Source organism: Cervus canadensis, chromosome 22 (assembly GCF_019320065.1).
Source record: "Cervus canadensis isolate Bull #8, Minnesota chromosome 22, ASM1932006v1, whole genome shotgun sequence".
NCBI lineage: Eukaryota > Metazoa > Chordata > Mammalia > Artiodactyla > Cervidae > Cervus > Cervus canadensis.
Genome location: NC_057407.1, coordinates 9,822,700 through 9,849,667, shown reverse-complemented (window position 1 = coordinate 9,849,667; position 26,968 = coordinate 9,822,700). Strand labels below are relative to the sequence as shown.

The 26,968-nt window shown below is 40.0% G+C and overlaps 1 protein-coding gene across 2 annotated transcripts in view; it reads left to right on the top strand.

The window, feature by feature from the left end:
* RHOA (ras homolog family member A) overlaps positions 1–26,968 on the top strand; it is a 47,243-nt gene that overhangs the window by 14,396 nt on the left and 5,879 nt on the right. Inside the window, exons 3-4 of one of the 2 annotated variants that reach the window (XM_043443239.1) lie at positions 22,472–22,629; positions 26,793–26,913. In XM_043443239.1, the coding sequence (XP_043299174.1) occupies positions 22,474–22,629; positions 26,793–26,913 (277 nt within the window). In that variant the 5' untranslated portion in view covers positions 22,472–22,473. Of the gene's footprint in view, positions 1–22,469; positions 22,630–26,792; positions 26,914–26,968 lie in introns of those variants that run through there. The other variant, XM_043443240.1, reaches the window with a different exon arrangement.

Sequence of the window (26,968 nt, the reverse complement as noted above, 5' to 3'; positions counted from 1 at the left end):
ACAAAGCTAGTAAGGTAACTTCCAGGTAATGTAGCTCCTTTACCACTACTGTAAACCGCCTTCTTTCTACTCAGTTGCTTCCTATAATTGGAAATTAATTTCTCAAAGAACCTTTCTTTGGCTAGTCTGTGTAGGACCTATCCATGTAATGAATATTTCTCATTTTAGGTAGTAGTCCATATAGTAGATGCTGTATGCTTGTGAGACACACCCAGGATGGGACTCTGGTTTTGAACCCCAAAAGTAATGTTTGGTCAGATAACATTGGTGAGAGTGTTTTGGGTTGGGAGGGGTGGTGGGTCAGAATCACTGGAATTCTGAGAGCTTGTGCCAGCTGTCCCCTTCCTGGATCTGTGGATGGTGGGACAGTTAGAGCGCTTGTGATCACACCTTCCTCCAACTACAGTGAATAATCAGGATTATTCATAAGGTAACATAACAGTGGAGATGCACAGTTTCCAGGCCTTTTCTCCTTCTGCTTGGAAGGACTCAATAGACTGCCAGGAAGGAATGCTTATGGGCCTTAAAACATTTACTGGATTAGGGAAATTTTCATTTTAGGAAAAAAAACACCAGTATATTCAGGTAACCTTGACTCTGCTTTAATTTATGGAAAAAATAAATAAATTTCTTGTATTTTCAATATTTTAGTTCTTATTAACAAATTATTTCTGATCCCCTATAATGAATCTCTTCATCCTGGTTTTACACTGATGCCCCCTAAAATATTACCAGAGCACTGGTCTTTTGCTAAAGGCTTTTTGCTATACCTCATGTGGTAGGATAGACATTTAACCCTCTTTTCTCCTTTTACGGTGTTGTTCCATACACGAATGTAGGGGCTAGCTACAGAGTTTTTATATACAGTGGTTTAATTGTAAGTCTTGTTTGAAAAGAAATAACTTCCTACTTGAAGAATGAGACTTAAGACTAATTCAGGAAAGCAGGCAAGTAACTAAGAGGAAGTAAATTTGAAGGGTAATGTCTATTTTTAGTAACTTGGGCTTTTGAAAGTTTCCTTTCAAAAAGTTAGAAAATTAACCCTTTCTTATACCAACACATTTCTATCTGTCAACTTAGGAAGGCTACATTTCTTATTAATTCATTTGGTGAACACACTTCTGTTCAATGATATTTTTGACCTTGCTAGGCATTGTAGGAATATAGAAATGAAGATGATTATCCCTCATGGATTTGACTCCAGGCTCCTCACAGATACCAAAACCTGTAGATGTTTATATCCCTTACATAAAGTGGTATAGCATTTGTATATAACCTGTGCACATCTAAATCATCTCTAGATTATTATTAATACCTAATACAGTGTAAATACTTGTTGTCCCTTAGTTTACATGGGGATTGGTTTCAGAACCTGACCTGAATACCAAAATCTGGATACTTAAGTCCCACAGTTAGTTGCATTCAGCCAACCATAGATTGTGTGGTGGTATACTATTTATTGAAGAGCCAAGTATAGATGGACTTGGGGAGTTCAAACCTGTGTTGTTCAAGGGTCAGCTGTAGACATAAATAAGTGTAGGCATATGGCAAATTCAAGTTTGCATTTTGGAAGTTTCTGGATTTTTTTTCCCTGAATATTTTTGATCCATAGATGATGAACATATAGATAGAGGGGGGCTGACTGTGTAGTCTGTTTTTGTTTTTTTTTTTTTCTTTTAAACTGGAGCTTACAAATAATAGTATCCAGTAGTAAAGCAGTGGCTGTTGTGCCCCAGGTGTTTGTTCTAAGTAGTTTGTTGTGTTAACTGAATAATTAGCACCATCTTATGAGGGTAAGAGCCATTATTTTCCCCATTGCCAGATGAGGAAGTAGAAGCTCAGAGGAGTTGAGTAACTTACTCAAAGATTGACAGTTGCTTCGTACTCTAGGCACCTGATTTCGGAAGCCTTCTCTACCAGTGCAGCACATCAGGTGATGCAAGCGTACACAGTTGTTGGGGAAACAGCTGTTAGAGTTCAGTTAAAGAAGAAGTTGTGCCGGAGTAGCCAGGCTGTCATCTCTGGGGAGGGCGTGTCTCTTGGCCTAAAAGGAGATAAAGGGGAGTGTTACGAGTAGTGTGAATCAGCCCTTGGCAGTGTTCAACTGCTTGAACACAGATAATCTTGTTTTACCTCCTTGTAGGGAAGAGAGGGTGGACAGTGTTGGTTCGCCTGGGGAAGTTAAGTGAGAGGGCAGCTGTATGCTTCTGTTAGATTCAGTGTACCGGAAGTCAGATTCCAAGATGGAGTCTTGCACGTGTGCTGCTTTGCCACCCTCCCTTTTTGCCTGATGTACTACTACCTAGACCTTTCCAAGTCACTCAGTACTAAAATTCATTAATCATTTTCAAAAACATAGTGCATACATTTCATGTTGTTCAGTTGCTAAGCTGTGTCCGACTCTTTGCAAACCCATGGACTGCAGCATGCCAGACTACTCTAGGCAATCTTCCCAACCCAGGGGTTGAACCCACGTTTCCTTTTGTCTCCTGCATTGGCAGGCGGATTCTTCACCACTGCACCACCTGGGAGGCCCCTTATTTAAATAAGAATGATAAATAGGTATGAGGATATTTATAAAGGAGATTGTGTGGAGAAGGAAAAGGAAATGGAGGAGGAGATCAGGAAAGAAGTAAGTTTGTCATCTTGAAAGGTAAATATTTGATAGAGAAGAGGTGGGGAGGCTTCTTGGGCAGAAGGAAAGTGTATACAGGACCAGAATAGGCTTTTACCGTTTACAGAATTTTATCATGGTGCAAATGTTAATGGAATAGACCTAGAGTGAATTGGACCCTTTACACCTTTAATGTCAGAAGGTTGTTGGAGAACATTGCTTCTGCAGTGCAGTCCTTAAAACCCAAGTGTGTGTCTGTGGGTAACCTTGTGATCCAGGATTAAATTTCTGAACTTTGATCCATAAACTGATTTTTCTGTCCTGTGACCCTTCTTACCTAATTCTAGATGAAGTCCTTGTTCCATTAAATTTATTGCTTAGTAAAGCCAACTTTTCAGGAAGTTATGTGTTATTAACTGTTGGTATATAAACATACATAGGTGCTTACTATGTTGTCGTTGAAATGTCTCATGAATCCTGAAGGTACCTTAGTTCAAGCATCTTTCTACTTGCCTTAGTTCTAGATAAAGTGTAAATAAGAACCTGGCAGACTACTGTCCATGGGTCACAAAAGAGTCTGACACAACTTAGTGACTTAACAGCATTGTTCCAGATAAACTGTAAATAAGCTATGTTTCTTAAAATCCCAGATCCGTGATATTTGCAACAGTTTGCTGCTAGCTGCACTCACTTGTCACTCTGGGCTCTTTTGAAGAACTGCTTGGTAACTTTTTCACCGTTCTTCATTAAGTAAATTTTTCACTGATTCTCCATTTTTCCCTTTGATTATCTCTTTCATATTAATAACCTTGACTTGTTTTTATTTATTCCTGAAAGAGTTTTATTTAGTTTCTCTAAGGCCGCCATTATAACTCTTCCTTGAAATCCTGAGCCTAGGATAGGCCATATGTTTTTCCAGTCTAACTTTTGTTTGATCTATATTTTTTTGTTACATGTTGCCTGTTCCAAAGTGAAACAGATTAGATTTCCTAAATCCTGACAGGAGCTGTCAGCCTGATTGCCTCTGATAGCCAGCCTATAGTCACTATAGATAGAATACAGACACCAGCCCACAAAGAAAGGGAAGCCTCCTTTTCTTTTGCAGAACTTCTTTGCTTCTGTCTTCTAAATCAGTGTGAAGACTGGGGCCTACTGATCACCTTTTTTTTTTTTTTTTTAAATTACACAGAACATAAAATTTACCTTCTTAGCCTTTTTTTTTTAAAAATATTTATTTACTGGTATTGGTTAACTCAATAACAGGAAAACAAACAACCCAATCAGAAAGTGAGGAAAAGATCTAAACAGACATTTCTCCAAAGAGGACATACAGATGGCTAACAAACACATGAAAAGATGTTCAACATTGCTCATTGTTAGAGAAATGCAAATCAAAACCACAATGAGATATCACCTCACACCAGTCAGAATGCTGCTGCTAAGTTGCTTCAGTTGTGTCCAACTCTGCGACCCCATAGATGGCAGCCCAACAGGCTCCCATGTCCCTGGGATTCTCCAGGCAGGAACACTGGAGTGGGTTGCCATTTCCTTCTCCAGTGCATGAAAGTGAAAAGTGAAAGTGAAGTCACTGAGTCGTGTCTGACTCTTAGGGACCCCATGGACTGCTGCCTACCAGGCTCCTCCTTCCTTGGGATTTCCCAGGCAAGAGTACTGGAGTGGGGTGCCATTGCCTTCTCTGCCGGTCAGAATGGCCATCATCAAAAAGTCAGCAAACAATAAATGCTGGAGAGGGTGTGGAGAAAAGGGAATACTCTTGCACTGTTGGTGGGACAGCCACTATGGAAGACAGTATGGAGATTCCTTAAAAAACTAGAAATAAAACCACCATGTGACCCAGCAATCCCACTCCTAGGCATATACCGTAGGTTGAAGACGACACGTGTATACCATTGCTCACTGCAGCACTATTTACAGTAGCTAGAACATGGAAGCAACGTAGATGCCCATTGACAGATGAATGGATAAAGAAGTTGTGGTACATATACACAATGGAATATTACTCAGCCATAAAAGGAGCACATTTGAGTCAGTTCTGATGAGGTGGATGAACCTAGAACCTATTATACGGACTGAAATGAGTCAGAAAAAGAAAGATAAACGTATTGTATTCTAATGCTCATATATGGAATTTAGAAAAATGGTTCTGAAGAATTTATTTACAGCGCAGCAATGAAGAAACAGACATAAAGAATAAACTTATGGACATGGGGAAAGGGGAGGAGAGGGTGAGATGTATGGAAAGAGTATTGTGGAAACTTAAGCATAAAAATATTTATTTATTTACTTGGCAACTCTGGGTCTTAGTTGCAGCTTGTGGGATCTGGTTCCCTGACCAGGGATGAAACCCAGGCCCCCTGCATTGGGAGCTCGGTGTCTTAGCTCCTGGACCACTAGGGAAGTCCCTGTCTTAGCCATTTTTAAGTGTACAGTTCAGGGGTATTAAATATTAATACATTCATGTCAAGAGTTCCAAGGTGGCTTCATGGTTAGGATTCCAGACTTTCATTGCCCTGCCCCAGGTTCAATCCCTGGGTGGGAAATAAAGATCCTGCAAGCCAAGTAAAATTCACATTGTTGTGCACCCGTCACTACCATTTATTCCCATAACTCTTTTCATCTTGTAAATCTGAAACTCTATACCCATTTAATATTAATCCTCCATTCTCTTGTCCCCATGGACCTAGGCAAACACCACTCCTTCCCGTTTGTATCTTTATGATTTTGACTAAAACATAAGTGGAATCATATATTTATTTTTTTATGACTTGCTTATTTCAGTTGGCATAATGTCCTCCATGTTGTAGCACATTACAGAATTTCCTTCCTTACTTGAAGCTGAATAATTTGTTGTATGTATATACCACATTTTGCATGTCTGCACTCAGGTTGCTTTCATGTTTTAGCTATTGTGAATAATATTGCTTTGAACATGATTGTGCAAATATCTCTTCAAGGTCCTGCTGCTCAGTTATTTGATGTATATACCCAGAAGTAGAATACTGGGTCATAGTAATTCTGTTTTTAATTTTTTGAGAGACCTCTATACTGTTTTTCGTAGTGGCTGTAACATTTTTACATCCCTGTTTAACAGTTGTTTTCTTTGTCTTTTTTTTAATATTGGCCATCCAAATAGATGTAAGTTGGTATTGTAGTTTTGATTTGTATTTCCTTAATAATTTGTGATGTTGACCATCTTTTTCATGAGCTTATTGGCCATTTGTGTATATTCTGTTGCCCAGTTTTGAATTGGGTTGTTTCTTTTTTTGCTATTTAATTTTAGGAGTTCTGTATATATTCTGGATATTAATCCCATATCAGATACGTGGTTTGCAAATATTTTCTCCTCAAAAGTGGGTCATCTTTTTACTTTCTGATGGTGCTCTTTGAGATACAAAAGTTTTTAATTATGATGAAGTTCAATTTAATTTTTTTTTTTTTACTGACTTTGTTTGTGGTGTCATATCCAAGTGTTGTTAAATCCAGTGACAAGATTTTTCCCCAGTATTTTAAGGTTTTTATATTTTTCCTCTTACCTATTTGAGTTAACTTTGTTTATTGTGTAAACTCGGAGTCTGGACTTTTGCATGTGAATATCCAGTCCCCCCAGCACTGTTTTTGGAATGACTCTCCTTTCCTCTTAGAATGATCTTGGCCCCTTGTTAGAAATCAACTGACCATTTAAGTGAAGGTTTACTTCTGATCTCTCTTCTATTTATCTGTATGTCTGTCTGTGTACTAGTATCGCATTGCCTTTTGGTTTACGACCATAACTTTGTGGTGAGTTTTGATAGTAAGAAGTCCTCCAACTTAATTTTTCTTTTTCAGTATTGTTTTGGCTATTCTGAGTACCTTATCTCCATATGAATTTTAGGAGCAGCTTCTTAATTTCTGGCAAAGAACCCTGCTGAGATTTCGATAAGGAATGCATTGAATGTATAGATCAATTTGAGGATCAGTTTGAGGAAGATCAATTTGAGGAGTATTGCCACCTACCTTCCATGACCACAGATGTCTTTCCATTTATCTAAAGGAAGTGTTAGTTGCTCAGTCGTACCCTACTCTTTGCAACCCCATGGACTGCAGCCCACCAGGTTCCTCTGTCCATGAGATTTTCCAGGCAGGGATACTGGGTTGCCATTTTCTTCTCCAGGGGATCTTCCCAACCCAGGGATCGAACCCGGGTGTCCTGCAGTGCAGGTAGATTCTTTACCGACTGAGCTACAAGGGAACCTTTCTTTTTTGCAGCCCACTGTCCCAACTTTCTTTTTCTCCATACTTGGACCCAGAACCATAGGCATTGAGTTAAAGAAGCCTTGTCTTCCACCACTTTGTAGAAAATAAAAGGAAAATTGCCAGAAATAGGAAGCACTTAAGTAATGCTTTTATAGACTGTTTCCTTTATATGAACACATCCAACTCTCATAACTGCCCCACGGGATAGAGCCTATATTCTTATTTTACAGAAAAAGAAATTGAAGCACAGAAAGGCTGACTTGTCCAGAGTCACACAGCTAACCAGTAAGGGGCAGAACAAGGCACTGAACTAATAAACAAATTTGTTCCACAGACTGTATTCCTAAACACGCTGTTCTCACCCTCTCTCCCCCAACAAGCATCAAGAAGCAATCCTGCGGGTTTTAGTATCCTTTTCTCTTTTGCCTCTTCAAGCAAATCTTGGTGATATTGTGAAAGAGTCAGTTAATCTGTAACTCAGAGTGATTGTTTACTCTGAATCATTTCTCCTTAACTGAGTTTTTGATATATTTGATCAAAAGTCTTGTGGTTGTAAACACATAGTTCACATTTTCTCCATCTTTCTATCCTTTATTATTTTTTTGTACACATTCTTTTTAGACTGTCATTTACACACAAGAGGAAGAGAGCTACCAAATGTCAAGTACATTTGAGTTGCTGTAAAGTCATCGATTTAGTTCTGGTGTGTCTTAGTCTGTTTACGCTCATTGGAAGAGAGATGATGTCAAGCAACGGTAGCAGCTTTCTGACTTTCAGGAAGCTATGCTACAACTAGACTGATAAGTGGTGGCCAGCTCTTTTCACACATCTTTTTACAAGTCTCATGATTCCTTCTGCTTACTACAGCCTGTTTGCACTCCTGCCGTCTTGCTTACCTTGTTGCAGTGTGGGAGTGGTCCTTGAGACATTTCTCAGCTGCTTTCTGCACTTGGGTAGGTAAACTGCAGTGATGCATTAACATTCAGTTCTCTCCATTTCACACAGCAGTCTTCCGTGATTTCCTCATGTTTGTGTAACCATGATGTTGACTCACTTTTGTCTGAATAGCTTCCTGAAGGCTTTCTGGAGCTGTTTTAGTGCCTAGAGTTTAGTATGCAACATTCTGGAGTCTTCTAGATTAAATTGAACTGGAAATTAAAAGTAACTGCTAACTGAAGATTAGCAGGCAGATATTGTAAGGCACTCATGATTGACTTAGTTCTCCCTTTTTTATTTTTTTATTCTTTAGTCTTCAGTTAATGAAATCGTCCTCTCAAGGTGACTGTCTCGGCCTTCAGTGGTTCTCAAAGTGGTCCCTAGATTAGTGGTGTTAGCATCACATGGAATTTGATAGAAATGCAGTCTCAGCCCCTACCACAGAACTACTGAATCTGAACCTCTGGGAGTTGGGTCCATTAATCTGGGCTTAAACAAGCCCTCTCTCCAGGTGATGCTGATGCAAAGTACATTTTGAGAACCTCTTAATGAGTGTATGTACTATAGGAGTAAAATGAAGCGCCATTTACCAGGTACCCCAGAGTAATTTTTACTGAATCTTACAATTTTTAGTAAGTCTGAAGTAGTTTTATCTGCTTCTCAGTGATTGATAGTCTGACCTACTCCGTTACTCTTGGCTTCTGTTACAAAAAATTCAGTCTACATCTTAGTGTGTTTCATAGGTATCTCATTTCCCTAGTAAAATTAAATCTCTTAGTTCAGAGTAATCATTTTTCACAAAAGCAGCTTTCTATAATGGCCAGTAAATTCAGGAAAATGTGTTCAACACCATTAATCATCAGAGACGTGCATTAAAGCACAATGAGATATCACTACACATCCACCAAGTTGGCTAAAATTTGAAGAAAACTGTTGAAAACACTGCTTGTGGGTGTGTACAACTACTTTGCAAAGCTGTTTAGTAGTATGTACTAAAGCAAAACCTTCTCTTAGGTATAAACCCACAAAATCAGTAAATAAGTATACTAAGCCATGTGCAAGATTTGCCGTAACAGTATTTATTCCTAAAAGGCAGAAATCATCAGTCAAGAGCAGAATGCTGCACAGCAATGAAAGTAAACCAAAGGCTATTTGAAGCAACCTGGAGGAAGTCTCTGAAAGTTGTTAAAGTAACCCCAAAGAAAGTTCAAAATCCAGCAAAGAAATTTAAACCCAGGGAAAACCAATCCACAAGGAAAGAAACCAGGCTAGTCCAGGAATGACTTAGGAGGGTGGGGACCCAGGGGCCTTGTGGGATGCTGGCTGTGCTGTTTCTTGATGGTAGTGGTGGTTACATGGATGTACTCACTTTGTGACACTCCTTACAAAATTTTGTTTTTTACCCCCCATCCCCAAATTAACAACTTTCCCTGTACTTTGTTTCACAGTTTTCCTTATTGCTTCCCACTGACATCTCAAGACCTTTTGAGATTTGGTCTTTGTTCTTTTTTTTTGTAAACACACCCTCCACCCCCCAGCCTTTTTTTTTCCGGCATGTACAATTCAAGAGTTACTGAGGAATAGTCAAGGAAGGTTCATCACTCATGAAGTAACCATCTACTAGGTATTTATTTATTTGTGTTTTCACTTTATATATTATTACTACACTCTTGGTTTTCCTCACACCTAGCTAACAGCATGGCCCAGGGAATCAAAATTTTGTATTAAAAGAATTGATTTGGGGGAAGGGGACAGAAGTTTTTTTAGAACTCTGAGAAAATGATCTTCCCTTTCTGTAAATGGGTTCTCAACGTCATTGTTAAAAATTTTTTAAAGTGAAAGTGACGTCGCTCAGTCATGTCCGACTTTTTGACCCTATGGACTGTAGCCTACCATGCTCCTCCGTCCATGGGATTTTCCAGGCAAGAGTACTGGAGTGAGGTGCCATTTCCTTCTCCAGAGGGATCTTCCTGACCCAGGGTTGAACCTGGTTCTCCCGCGTTGTAGGCAGACACTTTACCATCTGAGCTACTGGGGAAGTCCTTAAGGCTGTGGTATATATTCAAGGGTTCTGCTTGACTCCATTTGTGTCATAAGGAAAGGTCCTTACGTAGACAAGCTGGTAAAGCCAAAGAACTCTGGAATAGTCTAAATTGTCTGAGTAAACCTAGGTTGTAAGGTTTAAAACTAAAATAAGATTTAAAACTCTTATATATAATGCCTTGAACAGAATGCATCTCCCAGAGATATTACTGGGCATCACTTCATGTCTTCTGCTGCTGAATCTGGGCTCTCACCGTGAGCTTGAAAAATTCTAGCTTGTGGCTTGAGTAAGCCGATTATCTTGCTGGTACTTTGATGATTGCCTATGGAATTTTCAGAAAAAATGTTGGAATGCTAGACCCTGGCCTGGATGTCCTATGCAGTAAGATCTCAGGCTACTTTATTTGGGGAGAACTCCTATAGATGGTGCCCTGAAATGAATTTCAAGAAAGGTTTTTTTCTCTGTTAAAGGCTACTAGTAATATTAAATGGCTGTTGCCAAATTAGTCTTCCATTACCCTTCAATAGTTCTTGTCCTGTGTACATAGATGATTTAAGTTGCAGGTTTTCTAAGTAGATTCTTCCAGAGACCTTAGCCTGGGCCAAATATAGATCTCATCTCTTTGGAGAAATGTAAATCACTCTGTAAGACATATGGAGGTGAAGCTGGTTAGTTAGATTTGGGTTCCTAGTGTTTTGAGGTTAAAGGTAACAGTAACAGAATTTTGTTGCATGAGTAATTTAATTTGAAAGAAACTTGACTTAGTTACCAAAGCAAGCAGAGTTTGGGTAAAGTTTCAGATTTTGTATCTGAATCAAGTCAACTTTTAATTTTGAGAATCTGTCATTAAGACCCAAAGAGCTCTGCTTTTATTGCTTTATAAACCCCAGGTTCCCATAGCCCCCTCTTGGAGTTCAGTTAATTTGCTAGAGTGACTCACAGAGCTCAGGAAAATATTTAACTTACTGGTTACCAGTTTCTTACGGAAGGAGCAGCCAGAGGCGTAGGGCAGGACATGAGAGAAGGGGCCCAGCTTCCCTACCCTCTCTGGGTGTGTCACTCTCAGCCCCAGTCCGGATGTTCTCTGAGCCCGTTGGGTTTGGAGGGGCGCTTCATTATGCTGGTATGATGGATTAAATCAACAGCCAGCATTGATTGATTCAACCTCCAGTGCTCTCTCCTGCTTGGGGTGGGGGGTGGACTGAAAGTTACAACACTAATCCCCTGGGGTTTATAAAGCAATCTAATTCTCCTGGCAACCAGCCCCCATCCTTAGGGATTTTCCAAAAGTCACTTCATTAACTTAAACTCAGGTATGATTGAAAAGAGCTTGTTATGAATAACAAGACATTCTTCACCCTGATCATTCTGGACCTGTTTCAGGAACTGAAGCTATTTGAGGACCTAAGACCAAATATTATAACAAATAACTCTCCATTGCTCATGTCACTTAGAAAGTTACTAAGGTTTTAGTAGCTATGTGCCAGGAGCTAGGACAAAGACCATATATGTATTTCTTATTATAAGTCATAATATCATAGTTATGCATTTAAAATAAAATAGTTAAAATGGCAAATTTTGCTATATATTATCACAACTTCTAAAAGTACTGTAAACTGCCAAAAACAATTGAATCTTGTACTTTTTTCCCAGCTTAATTGAGATATAACTGACATTGTATAAACTTAAGGTGCATGATATTAATTTGATACACTTAAATTGCGAAATGACTACCACCAAAGCATTAGCTAATACCTTCATCATGTCACATAATAACCATTTTTTGTGTGTGAGGTGCTAGCATTTAAGATTTATTTCTGTAGTAACTTTGAAGTATATGATAGAGTATCATAATCTATAATCATTATGCTGTACCTTAGATACTCAGAATTATTGAATTCTTCAAGTGGATAAATTGTATGTGAATTTTATTTCAATTTAGATTTTTTTTTTCAATTGAGATATTTTTAAGAAAGATTTTATATGTGTGTTGCACACACACATATCCACTATATTTTGCACATATATAACACATACTGTAGAATAGCTTCTTTTCACATGTGTCGTGTTCTCCCTCTCCCCTTGTCCCCTGATAGTTGGACACCACATGCCTTTCACTGGGTATCAGTACAGGGTTTCTATGACATGTTTGCTTAGTATACCTGGCCTGATTTATATGCTTACTGGCAGAAATTTAGGCTAATGGAGTTTGATTTGTAGGGCTCTTCAGCAGTGAGTAAAGCCTTTGTTGTCGATCCCAGTTGCACAAGTTACATTTCAGTAACCTCTCCAAAAACTGGGTATCTCGTGCTAGAACAGTGTTCGGGTTTGAAAATGTATTTTAATAACATAGTGACTTTATACTCAGTAAAATATAGTAACTCTAAGCTTCTTTTCTCCTTAGTAAAATGAATGATAATTACATCTGTCTCTGGAGAAGTTCAGAATCACATCAGTTCCTATCAAATGTGTAGCAAGTAATTTGTGATAGGCCGGTGAAAAGGGTCATGGTGGCGGATCAAACAGTGTAAGATCTGTTGTAGTATAGTGTATTTTGAAACTTATAACACCATCTGTATCATTAAAGGGAGAACCAGAAGAATGATTAGCATAGTGTGTTTTTTTAAGAAGTTATGTGTCAGGTAATGGGGAGAGGCAGAAATGGAGTCGAGAGCCACAAGTAGCTTGTGATAAGCGGTAGTTAGCACTGTCACATGTGGCAGTGAAGTGTTTTTCAGTGGTTGTCCTCCAAAAGCCCAAGCCTCTGATGGGGCCAGTGAAGTCTGTGCTGTGGAAAGTGCTTCATCATCTGTGCCAGCAGAAGAGTCACCCTTGAATGGGGCATTGGTCCAAGTACTTAAGACTGTGCCAGCCAGGATTTGCACATTGCAAAAGAGATGTTCTTGCCCTGTGTCCTCCCCTCTGTCCTCAGTGCTGTTCAAGGAGGATGTTTATGTGCAGACAGCCCTTATTTCCTCTTGTGGAAGGAAGGTGGTGGTTTCCAGAAGGGTGACCTCTTGCCATTCACTCCCAGCCCTGCTGCTCAGCAGCACAGCCATTCCTTTACTGAGTTCCAGTCTTTGATAAGTTTTGAGTCTTTGAACAAATAGAACAAAAGTTTCCTAATAGAAACCTTACAATAGCAATTAATACTTTTTTAGTTGTATTTTATGCTTTAACCACTAAATCATTGAATGCCAGGCCCAGACAACCCCCCATGTGGCCTTGTTGAATTCACCTTGTTGCTATAACTTAAAGCATCAAGCCTTCTGGACACAGTCAGAAGGCCTAATTGGCTTTTTTGATGTGGTTATCAGTAACTTTGTGAATGAGACTATACCTGGAAGACTGTGGGTCTTTCATGTTGCCTATAGAATAGTAACTGTTAATAGTAACTGTTATCACAGCAAAGCAACAGGGAGATTCCTGGGAGGTCCAGTGGGTAATACTTGGTGCTCTCACTGCCAAGGCCCTGAATGTAATTCCTGGTCGAGGAACAAAGATCGCTCAAGTTGCCTGGCATGGCCAGAAAAGCAAACAGAAAACTCCCCAAACAAAAGCAATGCAACAGAGGCAAGGTAGACTCCACATCTAAGTCAGTTCAGTTCAGTCGCTCAGTCGTGGCCGACTCTTTGCGACCCTGTGGGCTTCAGCACGCCAGGATTCCCTGTCCGTCACCAACTCCAGGAGCCTTGTCAAACTCGTGTCCCTCATGTCGGTGATGCTATTCGACCTTTTCATCCTCTGTCGTCCCCTTCTCCTCCCGCCTTCAATCATTCCCAGCATCAGGATCTTTTCAAATGAGTTAGTTCTTCGCATCAGGTGGCCAAAGTATTGGAGTTTCAGCTTCAGCATCAGTCCTCCCGGTGAATATTCAGGACTGATTTCCTTTAGGATGGACTGGTTGGATCTCCTTGCAGTCCAAGGGACTCTCAAGAGTCTTCTCCAACACCACAGTTCAAAAACATCAATTCTTTGGCCCTCAGCTTTCTTTATAGTCCAACTCTCACATCCATACATGACTACTGGAAAAACCATAGCCTTGACTAGACAGACCTTTGTTGGTTTTTAATATTCTGTCTAGGTTGGTCATAGCTTTTAATTTCATGGCTGCAGTCACCATCTGCAGTGATTTTGGAGCCCCCCCAAAATAAAGTCTCTTTGCTGTTTCCATTGCTTTCCCATCTATTTGCCGTGAAGTGATGGGACCGGATGCCATGATCTTAGTTTTCTGAATGTTGAGCTTTAAGCCAACTTTTTCACTCTCTTTCACTTTCATGAAGAGGCTCTTTAGTTCTTCACTTTCTGCCATAAGGGTAGTGTCATCTGCATATCTGATATTTCTCCTGGCAATCTTGATTCTAGGTTGTGCTTCATCCAGCCCAGCATTTCTCATGATATACTCTGCATGTAAGTTAAATAAGCAGGGTGACAATATACAGCCTTGACATACTCCTTTCCCAATTTGGAAACAGTCTGTTGTTCCATGTCCAGTTTGAACTGTTGCTTCCTGACCTGCATACAGATTTCTCAGGAGGCAGGTCAGGTGGTCTGGTATTCCCATCTCTTTAAAAATTTTCCATAGTTTATTGTGATCCACACAGTCAAAGGCTTTGGCATAGTCAATAAAGCAGAAGTATGTGTTTTTCTGGAACTCTCTTGCTTTTTCTGTGATCCAGTGGATGTTGGCAATTTGATCTCTGGTTCCTCTTCCTTTTCTAAATCGAGTTTGAACGTCTGAAAGTTCACGGTTCACGTACGGTTGAAGCCTGGCTTGGAGAATTTTGAGCGTTACTTTGATAGTGTGTGAGATGAGTGCAGTTGGGCAGTAGTTTGAGCATTCTTTGGCATTGCCTTTCTTTGGGATTAGAAAGAAAACACCTTTTCCAGTCCTGTGGCCACTGCTGAGTTTTCCAGATTTGCTGGCATATTGAGTGCAGCACTTTCACAGCATCATCTTTCAGAATTTGGAAGAGCTTTACTGGAATTCCATCACCTCCACTAGCTTTGTTCATAGTGATGCTTCCTAAGGCCCACTTGACTTTGCATTCCAGGATGTCTGGCTCTAGGTGAGTGATCATACCATCGTGGTTATCTGGGTCAATGAAGATCTTTTTTGTACAGTTCTTCTATGTATTCTTGCCACCTCTTCTTAATATCTTCATCTAAGTCAAGGTTACCTTAATTTGTCATTGTTGTGGTTGATGTCGAGAGGTTGCTGCAGCCACTGATACTGTCATAGTTCCCATCCTGGGAATCTTCGAGCCCTTGAAAATCACAGGGCAGAGCTGGGCCCAATATACTTGGTACACTGTCCCTGTGAATAGTAATCACTAACAGCAGGTATCTTTGCTGTGGTGCTACTTGCCTTTCTGATGGCATTTTACAGGGCTGTTTTCAGATGTGAAGGATCCAACTGCAATACAATGGTGGTGGGAAGTATGTACTTAAAATTGGGGGCTTTTGTTTTTGTTTTTCCAGACTTTTATAACCTTTTTATTTTGTTCTGGGGTATGGCCTATTAACAAAGTTGTGGTACTTTCAGGTGAACAGTGAGGGGACTCGGCTATACACATACCTGTATTCATTCTCCCCCAAGCCCCCTCCCATCCAGGCTGGCACATAACGTTGAGCATAGTTCTCTCTGCCATGCGATAGGTCCCTGTTGGTTTTTCATTCTAAATATAGCAGTGTGTACATGACCTTCCCCAAATCCCTAACTATTCCTCCCCACTCCCCCCCCCCCCCCCCCCCCGCCGCCAGCAACCATAATGTTCCTTTTCTAAGTCTGTGAGTCTCTTTCTGTTTTTTAAGCAAGTTCATTTGTATCATTTCTTTTTGGATTCTGCATATAAGGGATGTCATGTGATATTTCTCTTTCTAGGTCTCACTTACTTCACTCAGTATGATATACCCTAGGTCCATCCATGGTGTGGCAAATGGCATTATTCTTTTTAATGGCTGAGTAATAGTCCATTGTATATATGTACCACATCTTTATCCATTCCTCTGTTGATGGACATTAAAGTTGCTTCCACGTCTTGGCTATTTTTAATATAAACAGCGCTGCAATGAACATTGAGGTGCATGTATCCTTTCGGATCATATTTTTTTCCAGATAGATGCCCAGGAGTGGAATTGCAGGGTCATATGTAGCTCTGTTTTTAGTTTTTTAAGAAATCTCCATACTGTTCTCCATAGTGGCTGTATCAGTTTACATTCCCACCAGTAGTATAGGAGGGTAAAATAGGGGGCTTTTGAAAGGCAGATAGCAAACATTATACACGGTATATCAGACCTAGAGGGGAAGCTGAAATGTTGAGACTCTGAAAACATCCCTAGTAAGACAGGCAGAAATAGCTTCAGGTGACATACTTTGGTGTAGTCCATTTTTCAAAGGAATGACATTGAAATACTGTGAGTATGTAGCACATGTCCAGGTCCAGTTAGTACTCCACACTGAAGTCTTTTCCAGTATTTTAGTGCTTGACCTTTGGTAGTTGGATTGGAATTTCAGTTTTTTGAGCCTTTCCAGGTTTTTCATCAGTATTTAGGAGAAACATGCCCCTTTTTTAGACTTTTATTCCACTGTACATGGACTCCATTCAGCATGTCCTTGCCACTTTAATGTAGCTGAGAATACAGCTTCAAGGGATAGGCCAGTCAGTCCCATAGCCCCTGTCCTGAAGGAACTTTTCTCAGGAATGGATGAGTCATCCACAGAGGGAAAAAAAAAACTTGCCACAACCCTCACATAGGGTAGGATGCCTGGTAAATTGGTTGAACTGATATGTATAAAAACCAGGAGTGAAAAAAAAAAAAAAAACCAGGAGTGGTCCAAAGCCCCAGGCGTTAGGATTATCGCACAGAGGTCCGGTGTGTCAGGAGTTTGAGAACAAGGACTGGATCAGGAATAGAGATTTGAGAAACATGTGCATAAAGGTAATGTTTGAAGAACTGAAACCCCGAGAGATAGGTAGAGTATTAGGAAGGTAAGGGGAAAAACAATCTTGAAGGGAATCGTTAGATATGGAGGCTGTAGCTGGGGAAACGGAAGACTTAAGAGATGAGCACATTAGCATATTTTGTCAGGGAGGTCCAAGGGTAGGAACGTAAGGTGGTAAAAAAATATCGAGGAGAATGAGGACTGGATTTTGTGAAGGTAGGTCACTGGTGACTTTTGAGAAAGTTTCAGTAGAAGTTTGGGCAGAATGCACATTGGTAGAATTTAAGCATAAGCAAGTGAAGATGTATACCTTTTCTTTGAAACAGACCAGAGAGAGGAAGATTAGTAGAGGAAAGCACAGATGTGGGGAGGAGATTCCTTGTTTTAAAATAGGCACCCTGCACTTTATGGTAGACTGAAAGAAGGAGCCAGTAGACAGGAGAGATGAAGGGGGTGTGGGATACCCCAGGTGGCAACACTATATAAATTGACAGGTGCTGGAGGCTGTAAGGTTAGGCCTGGGCAGGAGAGACTTAGTAGGAGTAACTTGCACACTGCTTTCCTCTGTCTTTTGCCAGACCCTGTAAGAGATGCAGAGATCCCCATAACTCCTCTAAAGAAATATACACTCACTTGCATGCTATTACAGGTGACTTAAATAGATATCTTACAGCTGACTGTTACTGGAAAAACAAACCTCTACTCAAAACTTGTAAGAATTATATCTGAAACAATTCAGAGTCTAGAAAAGAATACATCTGGCAGAGAGACTGCAGAGAGAGCTCAGTGTGATTTTCTTTCTCAAGCTGGCAAGCCATGTACTTGAAAAGATGCTGGATTATAACAACGTGGAAAGGAAAGATACTAGAGTAAAAAAAAAATTTCTGGGTCATTTCAGGAAAAAAAGTAGTTTCATTTTCTGATGTTTGTACTTTTCACATCTTGTCAACAACTCTGGTTGTGTTGCCAGACTCCCAGCATCCCAGAAATCACCTTGTAATTATAGGCTTTCATTTTCATTTTGTCCCATAATCACTTGTAATTTCTTTTCTTTATCATCAATAGAAACTAAATGGTTTTATATTTTTCCTGGGCAGAATATTCCCTAAGGGAAATATTCAAGAGCCTTTTTGGTTGCTCCCTGGCATTTTCATTTTGTGTGTCCTTAACTGTATTTGATTTAGAGGAATTACTTCTTAAAAATTGAGTACTTTCTAGGAGGGATGGTATTCAAAGATGGAAGTCTTTTTTAATAATTCAGGGAATAACAGATACATTTTGTTTGCATCCTATAAGGTCCTCATTGCTGGACTTTGGGCATACACCAAATACCAAGATCGGCCTGGGAGGTAAAATTGTGACATGAATTTGAGAGCATAAGAAAAAATAGAAAGTGATTTGTGAATCCTAGCAAGATGTTAGCAGTCAGACTGAATATAGAGGAAAGACTTTTAAAAAAAGGCAAATTAGTGTCTGTGCCCTGGATTATTTCATAGGAGGCTGAAAATGAAATAGTCTATCTCTCTCATTAAAAAAATGTTTTGTTTTTTGATTTTACTTAATATGTATCCCACACCCCTTTCATCTCTCCTGTCTACTGGCTCCTTCTTTCAGTCTACCATAAGTGCAGGGTGCCTATTTTAAAACAAGGAATCTCCTCCCCACGTCTGTGCTTTCCTCTACTAACCTTCCTCTCTCTGATCTGTTTCAAAGAAAAGGTATACATTTCCACTTGCTTCATACCCATTCACTTGCTTAAATTCTACTACATGTCCACTAAAGTATGGAGCCACATAGGGCTGTGAAGAAATATAAGATATTTCCTTTGCTCTGAAGTGATTTGCAGTCTGGTTGGAAGACAAAACCCAAGTGAATCAAGTACAGGACCTTGAAGTGGGTCCCATATTTATTAGGAATCAAAAACAAAAATGGAGGGAGGGATATAGGAGCTGAATAGGTGTCAGAAGTGCTGAGTTCAAAGGGCTAGTCTATCTACAGTACTGTTTTCCTTGTGTGGTCCTATGATTTAAAGAATTGTATTGAGCACATTTCCCTTTTATGTATATGCTGGTTATTGTGCTTTCTTTAGTAGTATTATCCTTAATCCTCCTTTTGCTTTTTCACAGAAAATAAGTCTTTAACTATTACTAGATATATATATATATATATTCTTAGCCAGCCACATACTCACTGCACTACACCACGAATGTTCTCAGAACTCACAAATGAGTGACAGTAGCGTCTGCCCTTCCCATTACAGAACCTTATGAGTTTATGTGCATTAAATTTTAAAGCTAAATTTCTTACATTTTCCAGACTAAAAAAAATAGTTTCTAATGTTTACTTCATGTACCCCAATGGATTGTGTCACCAGTTTGAGAAACGTTCCCTTGAGACAGTATGATTTTGTCAGTGAATGTATTGTTGAGGATTAGTTTGACTGTAGATAATGGGGACCTGAAAAATACTACCTTAAACAAGACAGTTATTTTTCATTCACATAAAAGAAGTATGGAAGTAGGCAGTCTTGGGCTGAGATGGTGGCTTCCAAAATACCTGGGATCTGGGTGCCTTCCACCCTTTACTCCTTCAGCTCCAGGGTGTGGCACTCATGTTCTAGGATGATTGTTAGAAAGCAGCCATGACTCCAGGTTTAAGCAGCAGGGAGGAGGAAGGAGATGAAGAAGGGGCAGGGACTTCCAACTTTAAGGAAGATTTTCTGGAAGTCCCACAGAATACTGCTGATTACATCTCAGGGGCTAAAGCTATATCTAGTGTAAGGGAAACTAAGAAATGTCTTATAGCTGGGCAGCAAAGTGCACAATTAAAAATTGGAGTGCTGTTCCAAGAGGTAATGGTGAGAGTTCAGATTGACCTCTAGGCTGTGGCAAGTGGAGGTAGGGAGTCCTCATGCTTTTTCTTTTTTTTTTGGTAACAGCTTTCGTAAATATCCACACACATTACAATTCACCCATTAAAAAGTTTACAATTCAGTTGTATATAGAATATTCATCGAGTTATGCAACCATCTGAGAATCATTTTGGAAAAATTTCATCACCCTATAAAAAACCTCACTATTCTTTTGGTAGTCATTCCCTATTCCTCCCTCCTCCAGCTCCCTTCCCCTGGTAGTCACCAGTCTACTATCTCTGCATTTGCCCATTCTGGACATTTCATATAAATGGAATGACACAACATGTGTTTCTTTGTAACTAGCTTCTTTCACAAATTGTAATGTTTTCAGGGTTCATCCATGTTGTAGCATGTATTAGTATCCCCCCACTTTATTGTTGAATAATATTCCATTGTGTAGATAAATCACTTTGTCCATTCATCAGTTGTTAGATATTTGGTTTGTTTCTACTTTTTGATGATGATGAATAATGCTGCTGTGAACATTCATTTAAATTTTTTGTGTGAACACATTTTTATTTCTCTTGGAGTTATGAGTAGAATTGCTGGGGTCATAGATATAGTCAGATCCTTTGCCCGGTTTTAAATCAGATTGTCTATCTAGTTATTATTGAGTTGTACGAGTTCTTTACATATTGTGGGTCCGCATCAACCTTGATTGCAGTGAGAGATCCTGAGTCAGACCACCAACCTAAGCTGCTTTTTTGTTACTCAGTTTTAGGAGTTCTTTATATATTCTGGATATAGGTCCCATATCATTTTCTCATATTCTGTGGATTATCTTCTTATTTTCTTGATGCTATCTCTGGAACCACAAAAGCTTTAAAATTTTTTATGAAGTCCAATTTATCTTTCTTCTTTGGTTCTTGGTAATAGATATATTTGTGAATACACTATTCACAATACATTATGAGAAATGTATTTTTTAGCCAAAAGGTGGAAGCAACCCAGGTGTCTGTCTGCAGATAGATGGATAGATAAGATGTGGTATATATCAGTACATACAATGGAATAGTATTCAATCTAAAAAGAAAGGAAGTTCTGATACATGCTACAAAGAGAGGAAACCTCTAAGACATGCTGAGCACAATAAACCAGTCACAAAATGACAAATACTGTATGATTCCACTCACATGAGGTAGTTAGAGCAGTAAAATTCATAAAGGTAGAAAGTGGAATGATGGTTGCCAACAGTGGAAGTAGGGGAGATGGGGCATTAATTGTTTAATGAATATAGAATTTCAGTTTTAGAAGGTGAAAAAAGTTCTGGAAATGGATGATGGTGATAATCGTACAACAGTGTTGAATATATGTAATGCCACTAAAGTATTTACTTACAAATTATTTAAATGGCAAGTTTTCTGTATATTTTACTGCATTTTAAAAAATATCTTGTAGTTTTAGCTCTTACATTTGGGTCTGTAATCCATTGTGAGTTAATTTTGTATGTGATGTGAGGTAGCGTTCTAACTTTCTTCTTTTGCATATTATCTGTTCAGTTGTCTCAGCGCCATTTGTTGAAAAGGCTGTTTTTTTCTCCATTGGATTGTCTTGGCATCCTCTTTGAAAATTTACTTGACCCTAAATGGGAGGACTTATTTCTGGATTCTCAGATCTACTCTATTGATCTGTGAAAGTGTTAGTCGCTCAGTCATGTCTCTTTGGGATCCCATGGACTCTAGCCTGCCAGGCTCCTCCATCCATGAATTCTCTAGGCAAGAATACTGGAGTGGGTAATCATTCCCTTCTCCAGAGGATCTTCCGTCCCAGGGATCAAACCTGGGTCTCCTGCATTGCAGGTGCTCTTTACTGTCTGAGCCACCAGGGAATTATTTATATCTTTATAACAGTGCAACACTGCCTTGATTAGTGTACCTTTATAGTAAGTTTTGACATCAGGAAATGTGAGTCCTTTAACTTTGCTGAGACCTTTAACTTTGCTCTTCATTTTCAAGATTGCTTTGGCTGTTCTGAGTCCATTGAATTTCCATGTGCATTTTCTGATCAGTTGTCAGTTTCTGCAAAGAAGCTGGCTGAGATTTTGATAGGGATTGAGTTGAGTCTGTAGATTAATTTGGAGGATATTGCCATTTAACAGTATTGGCCTTTAGTCCTTAAACATGAATGTCTTCCCATTTATTTAGATCTTTTATTTCTCTATATTTTTTTTAACGTTTTCAGAGTATGTTTCTTGCTTTTTTGTTAAATTTATTCATGTTTTATTCTTTTTGATGCTGTTGTAAGTGAAATTGCTTTCTTAATTTCAGTTTCAGTTTGTTCATTACTAGGGTATAGAAATACAATTGATTTTATATGTTAATCTTGTATCCTGTAACCTTGCTGAATTTGTTAGTTCTAATAGCTTTTTACTGGATTTCATTTGGGTTTTTAAGTGAGTTTCCCACAAAAAAGTTTATGTCATCTGCAAATTAAAATAATTTTACTTCTTCTTTTTCAGTCTGGATGTCTTTTATGTTGTCTTCTGCCTAATTGCCAGAACCTCCTTAGAAGTGGCAAGAGTGGACTTTCTTGTTTTGTTCCTGTTCTTAAGGGAAAACTTTAAATATTTTCACCGTCAAGTATAATAGTTATGGGGTTTTGGTATGACTTTTTGATGCCACATGGAAAGGTGTTACTAGCGTTTTATCTTATATTTTTAGTGTGCTAATAGAGGCTTGTGCCCCATGGGCAGAAAATGTGTGCTATAGATTAAAGCTATTATGGATTCTTGTGCATTTAGACAACATTTTTGTCTTGTTTCAGCAATGGCTGCCATCCGGAAGAAACTGGTGATTGTTGGAGATGGAGCCTGTGGCAAGACTTGCTTGCTCATTGTCTTTAGCAAGGACCAGTTCCCAGAGGTGTATGTCCCTACGGTGTTTGAGAACTATGTGGCAGATATTGAAGTGGATGGAAAGCAGGTGAGTATACTTTTCAGAACAACTGCTACTGTTTTTTATGTTAGGCTATTCATAGAGCCTTGAATTAGGCCTTTTTGTCTCTTCAGTGCATAATATAACAATAACAAAAAGTTAAAATGAGAAATCTGTTCTCTTCTCGCCTTTTCAGTTCAGTTCAGTCGCTCTGTCGTGTCCAACTATTTGCAACCCTGTGGACTGCAGCACACCAGACTTCCCTGTCCATCACCAACTCCTGGAGTTTACTCAAACTCATTTCTGTTGTGTTGGTGATGCCATTCAACCATTTCATCCTCTGTCATCCCCTTCTGCCACCTTCAGTCTTTCCCAGCATCAGGGTGTTTTCAAATTAGTCAGTTCTTCACATCAGGTGGCCAAAGTATTGGAATTTCAGCTTCAGCATCAGTCTTCCCAATGAATATTCAGGACTGATTTCCTTCAGGATGGACAGTTTGGATCTCCTTGCAGTCCAAAGGAATCTGAAGAGTCTTCTGCAACACCACAGTTCAAAAGCATCAATTCTTTGGTGCTCAGCTTTCTTTATAGTCCAACTCTCACATCCATACATGACTACTGGAAAACCATAGCTTTGACTAGACAGACCTTTGTTGGTTTTTAATATTCTGTCTAGGTTGGTCGTAGCTTTTCTTCCAAGGAGCAGGCGTCTTTTAATTTCGTGGCTGTAGTTGCCATCTGCAGTGATTTTGGAGCCCCAAAAAGAAAGTCTCCCGTTCTTTCCATTGCTTCCTCATCTATTTGCCGTGAAGTGATGGGACCGGATGCCATGATCTTAGTTTTCTGAATGTTCAGCCTTAAGCCTACTTTTTCACTCTCCTCTTTCACTTCATCAAGAGGCTCTTTAGTTCTTTACTTTTCTGCCATAAGGTGGTGTCATCTGCATATCTGAGGTTATTGATATTTTCCCCGGCAATCTTGATTCCAGCTTGTGCTTCTTCCAGCACAGCGTTTCTCATGATGTACTCTGCATATAAGTTAAATAAGCAGGGTAACAATATACAGCCTTGGTGTACTCCTTTCCCTATTTGGAACCAGTCTGTTGTTCCATGTCCAGTTCGAACTGTTGCTTCCTGACCTGCATGCGGATTTCTCAGCAGGCAGCTCGGGTGGTCTAGTGGTCCCATCTCTTTAAGAATTTTCCACAGTTTCTTCTGATCCACACAGTCAAAGGCTTTGGCACAGTCAATAAAGCAGAAGTAGATGTTTTCCTGGAAGTCTCTTGCTTAGTTCAATTTTATTCATTTTAAATTATTATGATCTAGATTATGTCCACATTCATGCGTATGTCACATGGGGAAGCCTTAAAATACTTGTTCTTTCCAGCTTTATTTATATTTGAAATTTAGTTTGTTGCCAAATGGTTAATACTGAAATGAACCTTTGTATGGATATGCTTTTTTTATCTGTCATAGTATTTCATTAAGTGCTGAAGTTTGAGATTACTAGGTCAATGTGTTCTTATTGATGATGCTTCTCAAAGGTTGTACGGCTCTGTGCCACCAACAATGTGACATTTAAGCCTGCTCACATTTAGGTTTTTGGGTTTTTTTTTTTTTTTTTAATGTCTTTTGACTTTAACATAAACAGGCTGTTGTGTTTGCTTCAGTTACTTCTCACTGGTGGTGAGGACAGTGTTTCCTCCTGTCTGCCCTGAAAGCCCACCAGCAAGACTGGGGAAAAACCGCTGAAATTAGAATTGTCTCTCCCCCTTTTGCTGTCAAAATAATATCCAGATTCCTGTCCATCTTTTGAAGAGAAATGAAATTCTCATTGCAAATGGGTTAGCTGAAAAGAAAAGTAGAACAACGGGCTGTTTTCCAACACACTGCGTCCTCTTAGGCATTCAGTCACATGTCTCATGCTGCTAGCACCTAATTTATTGGCTTCCACAATTCTGTCTCCTTTCTTCCTTCTCCTATTCTTGCTTTCCTGCTGTCCCTTTCTGTCCCAGTACTACCTAACCTCATTTTGTGGGACTGTGTGTGGAAAGCACATTAGGCCAGCTGCTTCGAATTCTAGGATTCATTACAGGGTGCTTTGATACTTCTCTGACCATGAGTAAGCTGTCTAATCTTTGAGCCACTTTGATTTGTAAAGTGGTTTAAGCCATTTTACAGTTGACAGCAAGGGTCTATGAAGTGACTGAAGGCATTTGGAAGCACCAAAGCACTTGACAAATTGGACTGAACAAGAGCATACTCAGCACCCCCTCTTATGGTTTACCCAGTAGCCATGTGGGCCACAGGGGATGCTCAGGCCATCAGGAATCCCACGGCACCCTTCTGGTCACGAATGGGTGAAGAAAACCACAATGAATTCCTGCCCAAGAGAACTTTGGGTCTTATACCCTGCAGGTGGCCCATCAGTATAGTGTTGCCAATTCAACTTTCAGTCAGTCCTCTGAGTGGGTGCTTGGGTACAGGTTTCTGTGGGCTTCATAGGAAGATTGGTTTTATCTGACAAGCTGGGGAAAATTTGGGCCTGCTGTCACATACCAGACCTCTCACCCAATTTAGATAGATAGACACAAACACAGACACACACACACAGAAAGACCCAGTGGCTTGAAGGAAACAGGTTTAGGTTGGTGTTTTCATAGCACATTTCTCAAAGGCGTACTGAATGTATATTGCTGGGTTTATCTTCTCATTTAGAGAATGACAGCTGTTGGTTGCTACGTGTCTGCAGTCATCAGTTGGAAAAGTCTTTTCCACCTGTGGCAGTGTATGTTTGGGGGGTACTGTTGGCTGTTCTGTCCTCTTGGAAGCATCATCTTTGCCTTGGGGTCTTGAAATGACCAGGATCTTCTTAACCTTAAGAAACATGGGGATTTTGACTTACAAACCTTGAGGAATGATGAGTGAGTATCTTTCTTGCTCTGCCTGACCCTGGTAAAATGAAAGCCCTTCAACCAGGGAGAGAAACCCTGAGAAAAGGGTACTTGATCTGGAAGAGGGTATCACATCCTAGCTACCTACCTCAGAGCAAGTCAGTACCCCAGGGTGAGAGAGGGCGCCTCCTGCAAATGTTCTCTTAAGAGTAGGCACCCACAGAGCCCAAGGAACCATCCAGGATTCTAGGTGGTTATGGGCCAGGGAATAGGTCTGCCAAAAATGGAAAGGCCCTGACGTGAGACAGGCCTGGCACCCTGGAATCATTTATCAGGAGACAGAGTTAGCTCTTCTGTCTGACTGAATGCTCATGAGGTGTGGGGGTGCCAGGGGAGTGGCGTTTGTGAGAGAATGAGCTGTAGCATCCTGAGGTCAGACCAGTTGTGAGGGTTGGGCATCAATATGTTATGGATTCCTGTACCAGGCTGATGGTAATGTGCGTGACAGAGGCACAGTGGGACTTGTGGAAGTTGTGAGTGACACATCCTGGGGCAGAGGTTGAAGGTGGAATAAATAATTAGCCATCAACTTTAAGGTAGGAATAATATTTAGATACTGAAATATGGGCTCTGAAGGTGTTAGGAGGAGAAGGCTACTCAAGGCATTGGAGGGAGAACTCCTTGGGCCACAAGGGCTAAAAACCACTGTGATTGTAAGAAGTGACTGGGCTGACTACAGTGCCTGACAGGCATGGGGGTGGTGGAGTCCTATCTAAGTCCAGGTGTCTGTTTGCCCTCCTCCCACTGGAAAGTGAACAGATTCCCAAGGTGAAAGGAGTACCCCCCTACCTGAATGATGCTTTCATTCAGCCATTCAGACATTTTTTTGAGCAGTAAAAGCAGAGCCATAGGCCTTCCTGTCAGCTCAGACCTTGCCCAACACCCAGGATGGTATCTTTTCTCATCCATCAATTCAAATACAACCTTGTTTCCTCACTGGAGCAGAGTGATGAGATAAGGTAAGGAAATGGTTGAGTGAGACTGTATTAAGAAAAGTTACTTATTGTGGTTTTTCCCTGTCTTGCCTTGTATATCTGGTGGGATGTTGTCTATGGTTCATTCACTTTCTTTCTTCTGTAGAATGTTATTTGTGATTAAGTACTTACAAGCTACAAAATTACTTTTGACTAATAAAACTGACCATTTTTGTATTTTACTATGTGGACAGTCTATCATTTGAAGGTACAGTGGTTTCACGTCTTCTGAAAGTAAGTAGTGGGATTAACCTGCACTCTTATGTTCATTTTTCCTGTCATAGGTAGAGTTGGCTTTGTGGGACACAGCTGGGCAGGAAGATTATGATCGCTTGAGGCCTCTCTCCTACCCGGATACCGACGTTATACTGATGTGTTTCTCCATTGACAGCCCTGACAGTTTAGGTGAGTAGCGCTGTGGCCGCACATTTGTCACTGCCTGTGTGGTGGTCAGTTTTTG